Here is a 20051-nt window from a genome sequence, read left to right as displayed (position 1 = left end):
CTGGGAGCTTGAATTTCCAAAAATGTGAATTAATATTTTTGCAAATACTTAGGTGGTCAGTTACAAACAGGGATTCCCCAGGAATCTCAATATGGCCTCTAAGGAGGGGCGAGATCATCCTCTGCCCTGAAAGGATGCGCGCTTTAATGAACCCCCTGAGGTGGAGCTGGGACTTCCCTGCAGAAGCGCCTTTGGGAAGCGGCAGCTTTACTACCTTGGAATCTGGGGAACTACATTACCCAGAAAGCTCTACATTTAATGACAGCGCGACAGAACCAGTAAGAGCTCAAAATAAAGGCGTTTCTGTGTGCGCACGTAACGTAGTGGCGGGATTCTCAGCGTTCTCTGGTAGCGACCATTTTGGTTAATGTTGGGTGTGTTTGTGCGGTTTGTGAGGTGAGAGGCGCTGGAACTAACGGTCCGAACCGCGGTGTCTGAGCCCAGAAGGTGGAGAAGAGTCCTTCTTGCTGCACGGAGGCGGATCTTAGGCCCCTTAACGGCGCCCGCCGCTCCCGGCCGTGCTTTCCCCGCGTACTCGAATGGCGGCGGCCGTGCTGAGACTCCCGGCTCAGGTAATTGTGCCTTCCCTGCCGTCAGGTCACTTCATCCTAACCCGAGTCCTGAAGCAGCGAGGGAGCGGCGACTGTTCACAGGTCTGCAGCCCGGACCCGGCGTCGGGATACTTAGGCGTTCGCGGGAGAGGTCCCTGTTTCTGATACCTGTGGGATGCGGTGGGGAGAGCGACAGGCACAGGGACCGGCGCGGGCAATGGCCTGTAGATGGACGGACCCGGGAGGATGGAACCTGGGGTCCACAGGCGCCTGTAGGGAACAACGTGTGAGACGAAGCTCCTCCTGGAAGAGCAGGCTGGTGGCTGTGTATTCACTGAAGACGCTAGAAGCCATGGAGAGTTTCGAAGAAAGGAGGGATGCGATCCAAGTCCAGGCTTTCAAGGTTTCCCAAAGGCCAAAGGAAGAACATAGTAGAGGGGATGAGGACCTTGGGGTTCTGGGAGGTTGTCTCCTTTGTTGATAGATCACATAGATGGTAGAGATGACATTTTGCACTGAGACACGCAGGTCAGACAACCAGTCCGAGGTCACCTGGCTCCAGCGATAAGAAAAGGTTCAAGGAGACCTGAACTTATCAGATCCCCCTTTGTAACGACTGCCCTCCCCTCAGACACTCCTGGCTACAGAAGCACGTAAAGAACCCACAGAGCGGGCCGGGCGAGGTGGCTCCCACCTGTAATCCTAGCACTTTGGGAGGCCGAGGTGGGCGGATCACCTGAGGTCGGGAGTTCGAGACCAGCCTGAACAACATGGAGAAACCCCCATCTCTAACAAAAATATAAAATTAGCCAGGCGTGGTGGCGCATGCCTGTAATCCCAGCTATTCGGAGGCTGAGGCAGGAGAATTGCTTGAACTCGGGAGGCAGAGGTTGCGGTGAGCCATTGCACTCCAGCCTGGGCAACAAGAGCGAAACTCTGGCTCAAAAAAAAAAATTTTTTTAAACCCACAGAGGGAATTGGAGGGTGTTCCATTCCCTCACTGGCTTTATTCCCCATTCACATGTTCTCTAGCTTGTGATGTCCTGGGACTCTTACGTGCCATTTTTTTTCAGTCCTTTGATCTGAGAACACTGGAGAAACCCTAAACCCAGAATCCTAAGTCCATGACACAGAATGTATGGAGGTATTCCCATTTCTGTCAACCCATGTAAACATACTTTGAAGGTTAACTACAGAGTTGGTACCAGGTCATGAAATACTTAGAGGTAAAAATTCGGTGGGGAGGCAAGAGGGCGGCGAGGAGGTGATGTTACCACAGTCCCATTTGTCTGCAGGCATCATCTGGCTGCAAAGAAGAGAACACACTGTGTTTGCAGGAGGAGGAAGGAGGATCAGAGTTTAAGCTCCTGCCATAATGCAGGTGAGGGTTATTGAACCATATTAATGAGTAAAGAGCTGTGGCTGGATTCAAGATTCGCAGTTTGTAAAGTGGCAACTAGATTTTCTTTTTTTTTTTTTTTGAGCCGGAGTCTCGCTGTATCGCCCAGGCTGGAGTGCAGTGGTGCGATCTTGGCTCATCGCAAGCTCCGTCTCCCGGGTTCACGCCTTCTCCTGCCTCAACCTCCCGAGTAGCTGGGACTACAGGCGCCTGCCCCGCCATTCTCCTGCCTCAGCCTCTCCGAGTAGCTGGGACTACAGGCGCCCGCCACCACGCCCGGCTAATTTTTTGTATTTTTTAGTAGAGACGGGGTTTCACCGTGGTCTCGATCTCCTGACCTCGTGATCCGCCCGCCTCGGCCTCCCAAAGTGCTGGGATTACAAGCGTGAGCCACCGCGCCCGGCTAATTTTTTGTATTTTTTTAGTAGAGACGGGATTTCACCGTGTTAGCCAGGATAGTCTCAATCTCCTGACCTCGTGATCCACCCGCCTCGGCCTCCCAAAGTGCCAGGATTACAGGTGTGAGCCACTGTGCCCGGCTACGCCTGGCTAATTTTCAATATTTTTAGTAGAGATGGGATTTCACCGTGTTAGCCAGGATGGTCTCGATCTCCTGACCTCGTGATCTACCCGTCTCGGCCTCCCAAAGTGCTGAGATTACAGGCGTGAGCCACCAAGCCCGGCTGGCAACTAGATTTTCTAATGGACTGTGAGGGCATGAAAAGGGAATCAGGTATGACCACAAGGTTTTTGGTCTTAGCATCTGCAGTGATGGAAGCTGCATCAACTGAGATGAGCACGTAGTTAGTAGGTATAATATTGACTGGGGATATGAAGAGTGTTGTTTTGACCATGTTAAGAGTTTGAGGTAGTTTAGCCTCCGTTATGACATTGAACCACTTCAAATTATCACGGTAAATCTTTTGTGGGAGCCAAGAAGGGGTGGTTGCAGGCTGAGGGCTGAATTTCTTGCTTGGTTCCCTGGCTGACATTGCCACAGGAGAAGGAAGCAAGGGCTCATGAAGACAGGATATGTCAGACAACATGGTTTGTCAGGGGGCATAGACTTCCAAGGGTAGAATAGATAAGAGATGTAAGCAGAAGCATAGAAATAATTGAAGGAAGATGACACTTGGGCCAAGGCTGGTACTTAGAAACCACTCTGTGGACTCACCAAGATTTTGAGAAAACTTTGATGGTGCTTGGGGGTTTTCATTCAGCCTGGTGGATATACGCTTAGGGTAAATTTATTTGGTTATCTGTGACAGACACTAGGCCTGGGGTGGACAACTGATGGGCTGGGATTTTATTTCATTTTTTTCTTTTGTTTTCCATTTTTCTTAGACCATTCTCCATAACAAGGGAGTGAGATTTAAATGACTCTCAGTGGACAGAGGATAGTCGTCATTGTAGAGGGGTCACCAAGTGCAACACAGAAGTGGAATAGGGCCATGGATATCTAAAGCCCCACCTGGTTCTGTGGGGGTGTAGAGCCATGCAAGAAGGCCTTCATAGAATGACTTGGGACTGCATTGCTATTGGGAGCCATGAGAATTCTGTGGTAATGTTGGATCCTGTTTGAATTTGCCAAGTGTACCCTGAATTCTGTCAGCCACGCTGTGTCATAAGGCTGAAAATGAAAGCCCAGTGTGATGTTCAACCTTGGTGTGGGGTGATACTGTATGACCTCAAATGGCCTGAGCACAAATCCCCTTCCCACTGTGTTCTATTGGATAATGTATCCTGGCCTAACAACCCTTTTCATTAAGGGATCAGGCACAGTTTCTGATTATACTTTGTACTGGGTTTCAATTCCATTTCTACTCAGAATTATTTAAGCAAGTCAGTGGCACCCTCCTGAGAAATCAGGGGCTATCACACCCTCTTCATCCTACAAAGTGTGCATAACACTGTCCCTGGTTTCCCTCTGTTGTCCACAGTGCAACCCCCATGTGGCCCTCTCTGCCAGGCTGTGAGTTATTTGATTTTGAAATTGCTGTTGATGGCATCTGTGCAGTCTCAGGTGTCAATTGTTTCCCCAACACTATAACCCTAAGGGGAGAATCCCACTCAGCACAGTAGAAAGAAAAGAAGGGGATTAAAATACTTTAAGTTGTTGGCCAGGCTTGAAGGCTCATGCTGTAATCCCAGCACTTTGGGAGGCTGAGGTGGGAGGATTGCTTCAGGCCAGGAGTTTGAGATCAGCCTGGGCAACTTAGCAACACCCTATCTCTTATAAGAAAGTGGTTGATGTTGCAACCACCCATCTCCACAGAAGGCTGAGGCCTGGGGATAAGGGGTTTGAAGTTTCTGTGAGCCATGATCACACTACTCCCCTCCAGCTTGGGCGACCAAAGGAGAACCTGACTAAAAGAAACCAAAACTGTAATTTGTGTTAAGGCCAAAAGAGGCTGATGGTTCGGGGATGTCATGTTGGGGTGGCCATGGCATGTGCTTGTGCTGTCTAAAGAATGATGTGTAAGGCCGGGCATGGTGGCTTATGCCTATAATCCCAGCACTATGGGAGGCCGAGGTGGGTGGATCACCTGAGATCAGGAGTTTGAGACCAGCCTAGCCAACATGGTGAAACCCCATTTCTACTAAAAATACAAAAATTAGCCAGGTGTGGTGGCAGGCGCCTGTAATCCCAGTTACTTGGGAGGCTGAGGCAGGAAAATTGCTTGAACCTGGGAGGTGGAGGTTGCAGTGAGCTGAGATCCTGCCACTGCAATCTAGCCTGGGCAACAAGAGCAAGACTCCATCTCAGAAAAAAAAGAAGGATGTGTATTTAGAGAGGGAGTATGTCTAATGGACCCAGGCAACTGCATTGGGCTTTATGTGAGCTTGGATATACCAGAGGCATTAGCTGTCAGGAGGGGGTGGACCCTTTTATGTTAAGAACACAGCATAGCCGGGCGCGGTGGCTCACACCTATAATCCCAACACTTTGGGAGGCTGAGGCGGGTGGATCACGAGGTCAGGAGTTCAAGACCAGCCTGGCCAAGATGGTGAAATCCTGTCTCTACTAGAAATACAAAAATGAGCCAGAAATGGTGGTGGGTGCCTGTAATCCCAGCTACTCGGGAGGCTGAGGCAGAGAATTGCTTGAACCCAGGAGGCAGAGGTTGCAGTGAGCTGAGGTCATGCCACTGCACTCCAGCCTGGGTGACAGAGTGAGACTCTGTCTCAAAACAAAAAAAAAAACACAGCATAGATCCCTATTTTTCCCCTACTTCTTAATTGCTGATGGCTATACTGAGTGACCAGTGGGCCCACGAAGAGACAAAGGCACCAGTGGACTAGTTTCTCCTCTGTGCTGAGGATCTTGGGAGGAGGATGGGCAAGGGAGTGGGGGTGTGGGAGAGGTGGATTGTGGTACCTCAGCGTAGGAGCTGTTTGTGGTTTCATCTGTCACCATCATAGCACGGCACTGTGGCATTTGAAGATGTGGCTGTGAACTTTTCCCAGGAGGAATGGAGTCTCCTTAGTGAGGTTCAGAGATGCCTTTACCATGATGTGATGCTGGAGAACTGGGTACTTATATCCTCCCTGGGTAAGTTCCTCACACCCTCCCCTATTTCCTGAATAGATCTCTGCCCTTCCCCTTTTTTCCCATTGGCAAGACTATCTTTATCATGTCAGGACCATGGGCACAGCTTCCTTCCCCACTTCTCTGGGTAGGTTTTGTGGTTGGTAGGTCTGAGGTTTGTGTACTGCCTTTTCTCCTTGAGCAGCCCCAATACCTGCTTTGCTACAGATTCTCAAGGAAGGAGTCAGAGTCAGGTGTCTTGTAGTCAATCTAATGCATTTCACCTTGCATGTCCCCGCGCTTCTGTTTGACTTTTCCAGATCTGAGACTCCTGTGTGTCCAGGTTCTACTTCCTTCCTTTAGCTGACATTACTTGATGCCTGCCTGTGGCAGGAATTGCCGTCACTCACTTTGTCACTGCCTACATAGACCAAAGGCAAGACCCTCCTTAGAAATTCTGTTGCCGGGCGCGGTGGCTCACGCTTGTAATCCCAGCACTTTGGGAGGCCGAGGCGGGCGGATCACAAGGTCAGGAGATCGAGACCACGGTGAAACCCTGTCTCTACTAAAAATATAAAAAAATTAGCCGGGCGTGGTGGCGGGCGCCTGTAGTCCCAGCTACTCGGAGAGGCTGAGGCAGGAGAATGGCGTGAACCCGGGAGGCGGAGCTTGCAGTGAGCCGAGATCGCGCCACTGCACTCAAGCCTGGGCGACAGAGCGAGCCAGGCGCAGTGGCTCACGCCTGTAATTCCAGCACTTTGGGAGGCTGAGGCGGGCGGATCACGAGGTCAGGAGATGGAGACCATCCTGGCTAACACGGTGAAACCCCATCTCCACTAAAAAATACAAAAAAATTAGCCGGGTGTGGTGGCGGGCACCTCTAGTCCCAGCTACTAGGGAGGCTGAGGCAGGAGAATGGTGTGAACTCGGGAGACGGAGCTTGCAGTGAGCTGAGATCGCACCACTGCACTCCAGCCTGGGCTACAGAGCAAGACTCCGTCTCAAAAAAAAAAAAGAAATTCTGTTTTTAGTAATTAGTTTCCTTTCCTGTGTGTTGTCATGTTTTGAACCACTGTTGCTGAAAACTACCCAGCACGTATTGGCAGGAGGAAGAGGATAGGGAGTCCAGTGATGTGGCCTTTGTGACCAGCCAGCATTTCAATTTAATCAGGTGGAAATGGCCTTCCTGGCTTATCAATATTTGCTGCCACAGAGGCTAGTTGCCCCAGTTCTGCCCTATCTTTGCCTTAGTACTTACGTCATGCAGGTTCCATGTACTTCATCATCGTGGTGGTGGGATGGAGAGTCCTCAGTGCTGCAGAAGAGGCAATTGAATCCAGGCTTAGCCTGATGTGCCCAGAGGGAGCCTGTCACTGAGGAGTGGCACCTGGTGGGAGGGCATGAGTTTGAGATTTTATTCAAATCGTATCAGAAACCTATTCTATTTGACTAGTAGTTTTGCGGCCAGTAGGCACTATTTCTGTCTTTTCCTCTCCATTCTTGAGAACATCAAATTTGTCAGTTGTACACTTTGTCACTTGTACTCTGATGTCCATCCCCCAATGAATCTTCCAGTCTCTAGACTCCACATCTCACCCATTTATTTTCTCATGTTTACTTCTGGAGTGCTGTCCGATACTGGCATACACATTGTGTATTAGCAAGTGTGTACAAATTGTATTTTTTTTTTTTTTTTTGAGACGGAGTCTCACTCTGTCGCCCAGGCTGGAGTGCAGTTACGTGATCTCAGCTCACTGCAAGCTCCGCCTCCTGGGTTCACGCCATTCTCCTGCCTCAGCCTCCCGAGTAGCTGAGACTACAGGCGCCCGCCACCACGCCCGGCTAATTTTTTTGTATTTTTAGTAGAGATGGGGTTTCACTGTTAGCCAGGATGGTCTCAATCTCCTGACCTCGTGATCCACCCACCTTGGCCTCCCAAAGTGCTGGGATTACAGGCTTGAGCCACCACGCCAGGTCAAGTGTGTGCAAATTGTTAAACTGTTCTCACCAAGAGCTGTTGTCTTGTAATCATTTTCTTAGGCCTGGACATAGCCTTCTATATAGCATCAACATGTCATCAGATAATTTCCTGCAGACAAGTGGTTTGCAAAGGAAAGAGTTATACACCAGGTGCATTGGCTTACACCTGTAATCCCAGCACTTTGGGAGGCCGATGTGGGTGGATTTCTTGAACCTGGGAGTTTGAGACCAGCCTGGGTAACAAGGCGAAACCCCACCTCTACAAAAAGTAACTGGGTGTATTGGTGTGTGCCTGTGGTCCCAGCTACTGTGGAGGCTGAGGTGGGAGGATCACCTGAGCCCAGGAGACAGAGATTATGCCACTGCACTCTGTGCTGGATGACAGAGTGAGACCCTGTCTCTCAAGAAGAAAAAAAAATAAATTGTAGACCCTGGCTCAATTCTGTGTTGCATGTATGCTAATGCCCTTCATATCATGAGGCCGACATTCTGTGACCTTTATAGCCCAGTAATGATAGCCTCATCTTCCACGTGAAGCCAACTTTCTGTTCCTGCAAATATTTCCATGGAGTAATTCCTTGGTTTGTCAGACACGCTTGTGGGTGGGCTGTGCCTTCCCACCAGCGTTAACTTGAATTCATCAGCATTTTCTTGCTTTCAGGTTGTTGGTGCAGATCAGAAGATGAGGAGGCACCTTCTAAGAGGAGCATTTCTATACAAAGAGTGTCTCAGGTCAGCACTCCTAGGGCAGGTGTGTCTCCCAAGAAGGCCCACTCTTGTGAAATGTGTGGCGCAATCTTGGGAGACATTTTGCACTTGGCAGATCATCAGGGGACACATCACAAGCAGAAACTGCACAGGTGTGAGGCATGGGGGAATAAATTGTATGATAGTTCAAACCATCAGCACCAGAATCAGTACCTTGGAGAGCAACCCTATAGACGCAGTGTTGAGGAAGCATTGTTTGTGAAGAGGTGTAAGTTCCATGTGTCAGAGGAGTCATCTGTCTTCATTCAGAGTGGAAAGGACTTTTTGCCCAGCTCAGGATTACTGCAGCAGGAGGCCACTCACACTGGGGAGAAGTCAAACAGCAAAACTGAGTGTGAGTCTTCCTTTCAGTGGGGAGATACTCATTACAGCTGTGGGGAATGCATGAAACATTCTAACACCAAACACGTACTTGTTCAACAGCAGAGACTTCTCCCTAGAGAGGAATGTTATTGCTGCGAATGTGGGAAACCCTTTAGCAAATATGATAGCTTCAGTAATCATCAGAGAGTTCACACTGGGAAAAGACCTTATGAATGTGGAGAATGTGGGAAATCTTTTAGTCATAAGGGCAGCCTTGTTCAGCATCAGCGAGTTCATACTGGAGAAAGACCTTATGAGTGTAGAGAATGTGGGAAATCTTTTAGTCAAAATGGCACCCTCATTAAACATCAACGAGTTCACACTGGAGAAAGACCTTATGAGTGTGAAGAATGTGGGAAATGTTTTACTCAGAAGGGCAATCTCATTCAACATCAACGAGGTCACACTAGTGAAAGACCTTATGAGTGTGAAGAATGTGGAAAATGTTTTAGTCAAAAGGGCACCCTCACTGAACATCATCGAGTTCACACTAGAGAAAGACCTTATGAGTGTGGAGAATGTGGGAAATCTTTTAGTCGAAAGGGACACCTTAGGAACCATCAGCGAGGTCACACTGGAGAAAGACCTTACGAGTGTGGAGACTGTGGGAAATCTTTTAGTCGAAAGGGCAACCTCATTCAGCATCAGCGAAGCCACACTGGAGAAAGGCCTTATGAGTGTAGGGAGTGTAGGAAATTATTTAGGGGCAAGTCCCACCTCATTGAACACCAGAGGGTTCACACTGGAGAAAGGCCATATGCATGTAATGAATGTGGGAAATCATTTCAAGACAGCTCTGGGTTTCGTGTTCATCAGAGAGTTCACACTGGAGAAAAACCATTTGAGTGCAGTGAATGTGGGAAGTCATTTCCTCAAAGCTGTTCTCTCCTTCGACATCGGAGAGTTCATACTGGAGAAAGGCCTTATGAGTGTGGAGAATGTGGAAAGTCATTTCATCAGAGCTCTTCCCTCCTTCGACATCAGAAAACTCACACTGCAGAAAGACCTTATGAGTGCAGAGAATGTGGGAAATTCTTCTCCAGTCTCCTTGAACACAGGAGAGTTCACACTGGAGAAAGACCTTATGAATGCAGTGAATGTGGAAAAACATTTACTCGAAGGTCTGCACATTTTAAACACCAGAGACTTCATACTCGAGGAAAGCCTTATGAGTGCAGTGAATGTGGGAAATCCTTTGCTGAAACCTTCAGTCTTACTGAACACAGGAGAGTTCATACTGGAGAAAGGCCTTATGAGTGCAGTGAATGTGGAAAATCATTTCATCGAAGCTCTTCTCTCCTTCGACATCAGAGAGTTCACACAGAAAGAAGTCCTTACGAGTGAAAGAAATTTGGGAAATTCTTTAGCTAAACCTCTGTGCATCTTCTTGATCAGAGAGTTCTTACTGGATCAGGACCTTATGAGTGTGACAAACGTGGGATATTCTTTATGCAGAAGTCTTGCTTTATTACCTACAGAAGAGCTCACCCTGCAGAGGGGCCTCTTGAGTGCAATGAATGTGAGAAAGCCTTCCACCTTCTGTCATTGGATAACAGATTGTTCTCATAAGGAGAACACTGTACACATACAGGAAATATTATTTCTTGTAAAACATAACACTGGAGGAGATGCCTTATGAGGGAGCCATCTGCCTAAATTGACATACCTTCAGCATCTGCATAAACTCAATTATGTTGGAGCTGTGGCATTTTTCACCCTGCCGGGTTCCCTTGCCAGACTTATGTGACTGTCAGTTAGCTGGCAAAAGCCATTTTATGTCGGCCACGAGGCAGGTGTTCACCGTGCATCATTCATTCACCCCATGATGTTCTGGAAGTAAACCTTGGTTGTCTTTCGTTGGCCAGAGGAATTGGTGAGTAGTCTCAGCTGTCATTCCTTTCTGATGAGCGAGACCATGGATCTGTCTCAGTACTGGTCCAGAGGGGTCTTCTGTCAGCTTGAAAAGATGGACTACCTTTTTCAGGGACCTTATGGGTCTCATGTGATTTTTTTTTTTTTTTTTTGAGACGGAGTCTCGCTCTGTCACCCAGGCTGGAGTACAGTGGCGTGATCTCAGCTCACTGCAAGCTCCATCTCCCGGGTTCACACCATTCTCCTGCCTCAGCCTCCCGAGTAGCTGGGACTACAGGCGCCCGCCACCATGCCCGGCTAATTTTTTGTATTTTTAGTAGAAACGGGGTTTCTCCGTGTTGGCCAGGATGGTCTCGATCTCCTGACCTCGTGATCCGCCCTCCTCGGCCTCCCAAAGTGCTGGGATTACAGGCGTGAGCCACCGCGCCCGGCGGGTCTCACGTGATTCTTTAGGCTCTTAAGTTCCAACCAAAGAACATTCTGCCTCCCATTGCTCTGATTTGCACAATGAATAAGGCCTTATTGTTTAAGCTTCCTTCAATCTTGAGAGTTGTATTTACTCTTTGGGGTGGTTTGGAAACAGCTGGGTTCTGGTGTCATAAGGGGCAAACAGCTTTTGTTGGGATCACTAGACTTTGTGTGCCTCAGAGGGGACAGTATGATGACAGAATATACTGTCTTTTCACTTGTAGCATAGTTTTCATGGCTGCCCAAGGCCTCCAAAGACTCCAGAACTTTGTGGTCCTTATTTCTTGACTAGATACTCCAATAATTTCTGGGTTTATAGATCAACCTGAGAAGGGAACAGTGTTTGTGACATCCTCTGATGCTTCTGAGATCAACACAAAAGTTTTCTCTCTTTTACAAGGGATGTTGCATTCTGCTCAGTACTGCTGAGGGAAATCTGTTCCCTAGGTCCTGCAATGCAGCCATGTGCCCTGATATCCACCGTTTTGTAGGGTGGTGTCCCAGGTTATGAGATTATAACAGGAAATCATAATTTATTCTGCATTTATAGGCAGTGGAGGACACTGCAAGAACAGAGTTGGAATGCATGTCATCCACATTGATTCAGTTACTATGTATGGTGGACCGTCAGGTACAGAAATTCTCAGAACCTCCATAATTATGAATCTTGTGTAGTTGAGGCCATTGTCAAAGGAAATAATATAAAGGATTTGTGGATTCCTGTACCCTTTCTCAGCTGTTCACCTCAAGGCAATTCCTGCATTGGCAAGAAGAAGAGGATAGGAGAAGGGAGATCTCTTAGTCCAGTGATGTGGTCTTTGTGACCAACCAGTGTTCCAGTTTAATGAGGTGAAAATGGCCTTCCTGGCTTATCAGTATTTGCTGCTGCAGAGACTCATTGCCGCACTTAGGGCATGAGGAGATTTTATATAGTTGTCAAGCATTTTTGTCAAAAATAATAGAAAATCCATGTTTTTCTTTTTTTTTTTTTCTAAGACAAGGTGTTGCTCTGTGACCCAGGCTGGAGTACAGTGGCGAGATCATAGTTCACTGCAGCCTCAAACTCCTCAAGCAGTCCTTTTCCCTCAGCCTCCCAAAGTGCTGGGATTATACGCCTGAGCCATCATGTCCAGCCCACATTTTTCTTTTGAAGCAATTATTTAAAGCCATAATAAGGAATAAATGACATTCGTAAACTATACATATTTAAACTGTACCATGTGGTAAGTTGAGACTTTCATAGAAACCCTTGAAAGTGGCCAGGCGCGGTGGCTCATGCCTGTAATCCCCACACTTTGGGAGGCTGAGGCGCGTGGATCACAAGGCCAGGAGATCGAGACCATCCTGGCTAACACCCGTCTCTACTAAAAATACAAAAAAATTAGCCAGGCATGGTGGCAGGTGCCTGTAGTTTCAGCTACTCGGGAGGCTGAGGCAGGAGAATGACATGAACCCAGGAGGCAGAGCTTGCAGTGAGCCATGATCACGCCACTGCACTCCAGCCTGGGTGACAGGGCGAGACTCCGTCTCAAAAAATAAAAACAAAAAAGAAATCCTTGAAAGTATAACTTATCCATCGCCTTCATATTTACCTGGAGCCTATTGTTTTTTATTTCTTTTTGGAGTCGGGGTCTCACTCTGTTACTTGACTGGAGTGCAGTGACATCATCATAGCTCACTGTAATCTGAAATTCCTGGGCTCAGGCAATCCTCCCACCTCAGTCTCCTGAGTAGCTGGAATCACAGGCTTGAGCCACCATGGCTGCTTTTTGTTTTGTTTGTTTTGTTTTGTTTTTGAGACAGACTCTCACTCTGTCACCCAGCTTGGAGTGAAGTGATGTGATCTTGGCTCACTGCAATCTCCATCTCCTGGGTTCAAGTGATTCTCCTGCCTCAGCCTCCAGAGTAGCTGGGACTTCAGGCGTGCAGCAGCACGTCTGGCTAATGTTTGTATTTTTAGTAGATATGGAGTTTCAACATGTTGTCCAGGCTGGTCTTCAACTCCTGACCTCAAGTGATCTGCATGTCTTGGCCTCCCAAAGTGCTGGGATTACAGGTGTGAGCCACTGCATCTGGCATTATTACTATTTTTTTTTTAAAGAGATGAGGCCTCCCTATATTGTCCTACCTAGAGCCTTTTCACCCAGGCTGGAATGTAATGTCGCCATCTCGGCTCACTGCAACCTCCATCTCCCAGGTTCAAGAAATTCTCCCACCTCAGCCTCTCTATTAGCTAGGATTACAGGCATGCACCACCACACCTGGCTAATTTTTTTTGTATTTTTGTAGAGACGGTATTACTGTGTTGGTCAGGCTGGTCTTGAACTCCTGATCTCAAGTGATCCGCCTGTCTCGCCCTTCCAAAGTGCTGGGATTACAGGTGTGAGCCACCGTGCATGGCTGAGCTTTTTAATGGGGTGTTCTGTGCATGGCTGAGCTTTTTAATGGGATGTTTCTCTCTGCTCTCCAGACAACCATTGATTTAGTATGCTTTAAAACAAGTTAGTTGGTATTTTCTGGAATTTTATATGAATGATATCTTAAAGTATTTCCTCTTTTCATTTTTGGGTTCTCTACTGTCTCATTTATTTTGCTATTAGTGATGATATATGACTAGTTCATTCCTTTTATATTCCTGAGAAGTATGACATGCTGTGAAACATTGGTGTTTGCATATTAATCCATCTTTATATTTGAGTTGCTTCTCACTTTTGTCTGTTATAAATAATACTGATACAGATATTTGAATATAATTCTTCATATCCATATATTTTACTTCTCTTATGTTAATATCTCCATGTGCAGTGTCTGAGTCACATGGTAGGTAAAACTTTTTAAGAAATACCAGGCTGGGCGTGGTGGCTTACGCCTGTAATCCCAGCGCTTTGGGAGGCCGAGTTGGGCGGATCACCTGAGGTGTGACTGTAATCTCAGCTATTTCGGAGACTGAGGCAGGAGAATCGCTTGAAACTGGGAGGCGGAGGTAGCAGTGGGCCGATATCGCACCATTGTACTCCAGCCTGGGCAACAAGAGTGAAACTCCGTCTCAAAAAAAGAAAAGAAAAAAAATACCAAACTGGGCTGGGCATGGTGGCTCACGCCTGTAATCCCAGCACTTTGGGAGGTTGAGGTGGGTGGATTGCCTGAGGTCAGGAGTTCGAGACTGGCCTGGCCAACATGGTGAAACCCCATCTCTACTAAAAATAAAAAATTAGCCGGGTATGGTGGCATGCACCTGTAGTCCCAGGTACTCCAGGAGGCTGAGGCAGGAGAATTTCTTGAACCCAGGAGGTGGAGGTTGCAGGGAGCCAAGATCGCACCACTGCACTCCAGCCCGGGCCACAAGAGCGAAACTCTGTCTGAAAAAAAAAAAAAAGATACCAAACTGATCTAAATTAAAATGATTCCTTCCTTTTGTATTCCTACCACCAGTGTCTGAGAATTCTTACAGAGAGAGTATGGTTAGCCTTTTAAATTTTCATTTTGTAGGCCGGGCGCGGTGGCTCACGCCTGTAATCCCAGCACTTTGGGAGGCCAAGGCAGGTGAATCACGAGGTCAGGAGATCAAGACCATCCTCATGGTGAAACCCCGTCTCTACTAAAAATACAAAAAAAAAAAAAAAATAGCCAGGCATGGTGGCTGGCGCCTGTAGTCCCAGCGCTTTGGGAGGCCGAGGCAGGCGGGTCACAGGGTCAGGAGATTGAGACCATCCTGGCTAACACAGTGAAACCCCATCTCTACTAAAAATATAAAAAATTTCCCGGGCGTGGTGGTGTGTGCCACTCGCAAGGCAGAGCTTGGGGTGAGCCAAGATCGCGCCACTGCACTAGATCCTGGGCGACAGAGCGAGACTCCGTCTCAAAAAAAAAAAAAATTCATTTTTTAAATACATGGGTAATTCTTTTTAGATAAAGTGTCTATTCATGTCTGTTGCTTCACAAAAATGAATTTCGTTTATTTTCCATTACATTAAGAAATAAGAAAATAGGCCAGGCGCCCGGTGGCTCATGCCTGTCATTCCAGCACTTTGGGAGAGCAAGGCGGGTGAATCACGAGGTCAGGAGATTGAGACCATCCTGGCTAACATGGTGAAATCCCGTCTCTACTAAAAATACAAAAAACAAACAAAAAAATAGCCAGGTGTGGTGGCTGGCGCCTGTAGTCCCAGCTACTCCGGATGCTGAAGCAGGAGAATGGCGTGAACCTGGGAGGCAGAGCTTGCGGTGAGCCCAGATCGCACCACTGCGCTCGATCCTGGGCGACAGAGTGACTCTGTCTCAAAAAAAAAAAAAAATATTCATTTTTTAAATACACGGGTATTTCTTTTTAAAGTGTCTATTCATGTCTGTTGCTTCACAAAAGTGAGCTTTTGTGAAAAAAATTCACAAAAATGAATTTTGTTTATTTTCCATTACATTAAGAAATAAGAAAATAGAGCAGGCACAGTGGCTTACGCCTGTAATCCCAGCACTTTGGGAGGGCAAGGCGGCAGATCACCTGAGGTCAGGAGTTTGAGATTAGCCTAACATGGAGAAACCCTGTCTCTACTAAAAATACAAAATTAGCCTGGTGTGGTGGCGCATGCCTGTAATCCCAGCTACTGGGGAGACTGAGGCAGGAGAATCGCTTGAACTTGGGAGGCAGGGTTGCAGTGAGCCAAGATTGCGCCATTGCACTGTAGCCTGGGCAACAAGAGCGAAACTCAAGAAAAAAAATGGTGGAGTGTGCTGGTGTGCGCCTGTAGTCCTAGCTACTCAGGAGGCTGCAGCCGGAAGATCACATAAGCCTGGGAGATAAGGCTGCTGTGAGCTATGATCACACCACTGCACCCCAGCCTAGGTGACAGAGCAAGACCTTGTCTGAAAAAAAGAAAAAATTATGCTGGGCGTGGTGGCTCTTGCCTGTAATCCCAGCACTTTGGGAGGCCAAGATGGGCGGATCACCTGAGGTCAAGAATTCAAGACTAGCCTGGCCAACGTGAAACCCTCTCTACTAAAAATACAAAAACTAGCAGGATGTGGTTGTGGGCACCTGTAATCCCAGCTACTTGAGAGGTTGAGGCAGGAGAATTGCTTGAACCCAGGAGGTGGAGGTTGCAGTAAGCCAAGATCATGCCGTTGCACGCCAGCCTGGGTGACAAGAGCAAAACTCTGTCTTAAAAAAATATTACCGGGTGCGATGGCTCATGCTTGTAATCCCAGCACTTTGGGAGGCCAAGGCGGGCAGATCACGAGGTCAGGAGATCGAGACCATCCTGGCTAACATGGTGAAACCCTGTCTCTACTAAAAAAAATACAAAAAGTTAGCTGGCTACTCGGGAGGCTGAGGCAGGAGAATGGCGTGAACCCGGGAGGCGGAGCTTGCAGTGAGCCGAGATCGCGCCACTGCACTCCAGCCTGGGCGACTGAGCAAAACTCCGTCTCAAAAAAATAAATAAATAAATTGGCCCAGCGCGGTGGCTCATGCCTATAATCCCAGCACTTTGGGAGGCTGAAGCCGGCCGGTCACAAGGTCAGGAGATCGAGACCATCCTGGCTAACACAGTGAAACCCCGTCTCTGCTAAAAATACAAAAAATTCCCCAGGCGTGGCGGCGTACGCCTGTAGTCCCAGCTACTCGGGAGGCTGAGGTAGGAGGAAGGCGTGAACCGGGGAGGCGAAGCTTGCAGTGAGCCAAGATCGCGCCACTGAACTCCAGCCTGGGCGACAGAGCAAGACTGCCTGTAGTCCCAGCACGGAAGCTGAGGCCAGGAAACGTATGAACAGGAGGCAGAGGTTGCAGTGACTGAGATCCTCGGCCATTCACTCACTCTGTCTCAAAAAAAAAAAAAAAAATTTTAATACTGATTAGCCCATTTATGGCTAGTGTTCTTACTGGAATGCTAAGCTTGTGGGAGTTATTTATATCCTACTGCTTAAGGTCATCAACAAGGTCTGATTTTTCACAAAAAATATTTGCATCCTGGCTGGTCGCGGTGGCTCACGCCTGTAATCCCAGCACTTTGGGAGGCCGAGGCGGGTAGATCACAAGGTCAGGAGATCGAGACCATCCTGGCTAACACGGTGAAACCCCATCTGTACTAAAAATATAAAAAAAATAACTGGGCGTGGTGGCGGGCACCTGTAGTCCCAACTACCCCGGAGTCTGAGGCAGGAGAATGGCGTGAACCCGGGAGGTGGAGCTTGGCCGTGAGCCAAGATCGTGCCACTGCACTCCAGCCTGGGCGACAGAGCAAGACTCGGTCTCAAAAAAAAATATATATATATATATATATTTGGCATAAATGGGTTAAGTGAGTGTGTCACTAAATAGAAAAATACTCCCGTCTGCAATGAATTAGAAAGTCGCTTTTGGTTCTTTTTTTTTTTTTTTTTTTTGAGACGGAGTCTCCGTCTGTCTGCCCAGGCTGGAGTGGCATGATCTCAGCTCACTGTAGCCTCCGCCTCCAGGGTTCAAGCAATTCTTCTGCCTCAGCCTCCTGAGTAGCTGGGATTACAGGCATGCACCACCATGCCTGGCTAATTTTTGTATTTTTAGTAGAGACGGGGTTTTACCATGTTGTTCAAGCTGGTCTCGAACTCCTGACCTTGTGACTGGCCCGCCTTGGCCTCCCAAAATGCTGGGATTTCAGGCATGAGCCATAGTGCCTGGCTCTTTTTTTTTTTTTTTTTTTGAGACAGTCTCACTCTGTTGGCCAGGCTGGAGTACAGTGACACAATCACAATTCACTGCAGCCTTGACCTGCTGGACCCAGGTCGTCCACCCATCTCAGCCTCCCAAGTTGCTAGGATAGGCATGTGCCACCACGCACTGCTAATTTTTAAAAATTTTCTGTAGAGATTAGGTCTCACCATGTTGCCCAGGCTGCTCTCAAAACTCCTGAGCTCAAGGGATGTTCCCACCTTGGCCTCTCAATATGCTAAGATTACAGGTTGAGCCACTGTGCCTGGCATGCTTTTGGTTTTTATCTTGAAATTTAATGAAGTGGTGTCCCATATATTTAAGTATCAAATGTATAACTGAATTTTCTTTCTTTTCAGGGATCTCAAGGGCATTTCCCTTTGCCCACCTCACCTTTTCATATTTGGTAAACTGTATGCATTTGTCTCCAGCCCAAGATTATAAATATGAACTGATTATGATCTGCATGTTCTCTCATTGGGTTCAAGCATATCCTTACAGAAAAGCCATCGTGGAAGTCGTGGGTAAATATGTGTTGGATTGGTAACTCCCTCTTGGAGAATTTCTTGTGAATTACACAGCAATAGGGGAACTCATTTAACTGGAGACATAATCTCAATTTGTAAAGTGTGGCCCATTTTCTAACATTTTTATTTTGCATACCCTCCCCTGTCTTCTGGATTCATGAAACTAACAAAGAGATTAATAAAAACCCATCTTGTCGTGTACAGGGACTCATGCCTTTAATTCCAGTGTTTCGGGAGACTAAGGCAAGAACATCCTTGAGGCCAGGAGTTCGACACTGTTTAACAGATACACCTGACAGCAGTAACTCAAGCACACCCTAAGAATGACCCTGTGGTCTAAGAAGAGTGTTGGTTCAACATTCCAAACGAAGGAATCCAGAAGTGGCCAACCCGGAGGTTTCTGAACCCCTGGCCTGTTCCTTGGAATGAGGCCCTTTGTTTTGAGCTAGGTGGAGGGTGATAAGTGAAAATACTATATAAACTGCATGCTTCTTACAAATGATAGTGGTTTTCTTGTCCAGCCTGCCTCTCCTGGACTGCCCTGTATCTAAGTCCTCAGTAAACCCTATGTCTCATTTTCTTTTTTTTTTTTTTTTTTTTTTTTTTGAGATGGAGTTTTGCTCCTGTTGCCCAGGCTGGAGTGCAGTGGCGTGATCTTGGCTCACTGCAACCTCCACCTCCCAGTTCAAGCGATTCTCCTGCCTCAGCCTCCCAAGTAGCTGGGATTACAGGCATGTGCCATTACACCCGGCTAATTTTGTATTTTTAGTAGAGATGGGGTTTCTGCATTTTGATCATGGTGGTCTCAAACTCCCAACCTCAGGTGATCCGCCTGCCTTGGCCTCTCAAAGTGCTGGGATTACAGGCGTGAGCCACGCACCTAGCTCTGTGTCTCATTTTCTAGCTCTGGCTCTCATTCACTTCTTGGACATGGTGCCATCCTTATTGAAGTCAATAGGGTGGGGATCAAGCATGATAGAAACCAGCCAGGCAACACAGCACGACCTTGTCTCTACCAAACAGCTGGGCATGGTGGCACATACCTATAGTCCTAGCTGTGTGGCAGACTGAGGCGGGAGGATCATTTCAGCCCAGGGATTTGAGGTTACAGTGGGCCATGATTGCCCCATTGCAGTCTAGCCTAGGCAGCAGAACAAGACCCTGTCTCTCACCTGGCGAAATTAACAGAAACTTTTCATAGTACTTTGCTGAAGGCTCTTAAATTGGTTTTGCTTAACCTATAAACAACTCCTTTCAGAAAACAAGTATTCCTTTGTGAGAAAATTACCCATCATCCCATGAGGTTGGATGGAGGATTGTATGAACCAACTTAATTCAAAGGGGATTGACCAGGCATGGTGGCTCACGCCTGTAATCTCAGCACTTTGGTAGGCCAAGGCAGGCAGATCGCCTGAGGTCAGGAGTTTGATACCAGCCTTGCCAACATGGTGAAACCTCATCTCTTCTAAAAATCCAAAAATTAGCTGGGCGTGGTGGTGGGTGTCTGTAATCCCATCTACTCTGGAGGCTGAGGCACCTTTTTATTTATTTTTTTTTGAGACATAGTCTCACTCTATCACCCAGGCTGGAGTGCAGTGGTGCAACCTCCACTCACTGCAACCTCTGACTCCCGGGTTCAAGTGATTCTCTTGCCTCAACCTCCCAAGTAGCTGGGATTACAGGTGTGTGCCACCATACCCGGCTAATTTTTGTATTTTTAGTAGAGACAGGTTTTCACCATGTTGGCTAGGCTGGTCTTGAACTCCTGACCTCAGGCGAGCCACTTGCCTCAGCCCCCCAAAGTGCTAGAATTACAGGCATGAGCCACCACACCCGGCAGGAGAATCACTTGAACCCGGGAGGCGGAGGTTGCAGTGAGCTGAGATCGCGCCACTGCACTCCAGCCTGGACA

At 47.7% G+C, this 20051-nt stretch overlaps 1 protein-coding gene across 5 annotated transcripts in view; it reads left to right on the top strand.

Annotated features, from left to right (window-relative positions):
- Nucleotides 1–20051, top strand: part of ZNF418 (zinc finger protein 418) — a 25912-nt gene extending 5861 nt beyond the window's left edge. The window contains exons 1-7 of one of the 5 annotated variants that reach the window (XM_058426078.1): nucleotides 334–572; nucleotides 1847–1932; nucleotides 3295–3511; nucleotides 5374–5503; nucleotides 8121–10463; nucleotides 17972–18136; nucleotides 18344–20051. In XM_058426078.1, the coding sequence (XP_058282061.1) occupies nucleotides 3446–3511; nucleotides 5374–5503; nucleotides 8121–9934 (2010 nt within the window). In that variant the 5' untranslated portion in view covers nucleotides 334–572; nucleotides 1847–1932; nucleotides 3295–3445 and the 3' untranslated portion in view covers nucleotides 9935–10463; nucleotides 17972–18136; nucleotides 18344–20051. Of the gene's footprint in view, nucleotides 1–333; nucleotides 573–1846; nucleotides 1933–2518; nucleotides 3512–5373; nucleotides 5504–8120; nucleotides 10464–17971 lie in introns of those variants that run through there. The other 4 variants (XM_032171360.2, XM_032171362.2, XM_032171361.2 and 1 more) reach the window with 4 other exon arrangements.

The sequence above is a fragment of the Hylobates moloch genome, unplaced genomic scaffold (genome assembly GCF_009828535.3).
Source record: "Hylobates moloch isolate HMO894 unplaced genomic scaffold, HMol_V3 SCAFFOLD_12, whole genome shotgun sequence".
In the NCBI taxonomy this organism is placed as follows: Eukaryota; Metazoa; Chordata; class Mammalia; order Primates; family Hylobatidae; genus Hylobates; species Hylobates moloch.
Note: the sequence above shows the minus strand (reverse complement) of the source record. Positions and strands in the feature narration are given on the sequence as shown.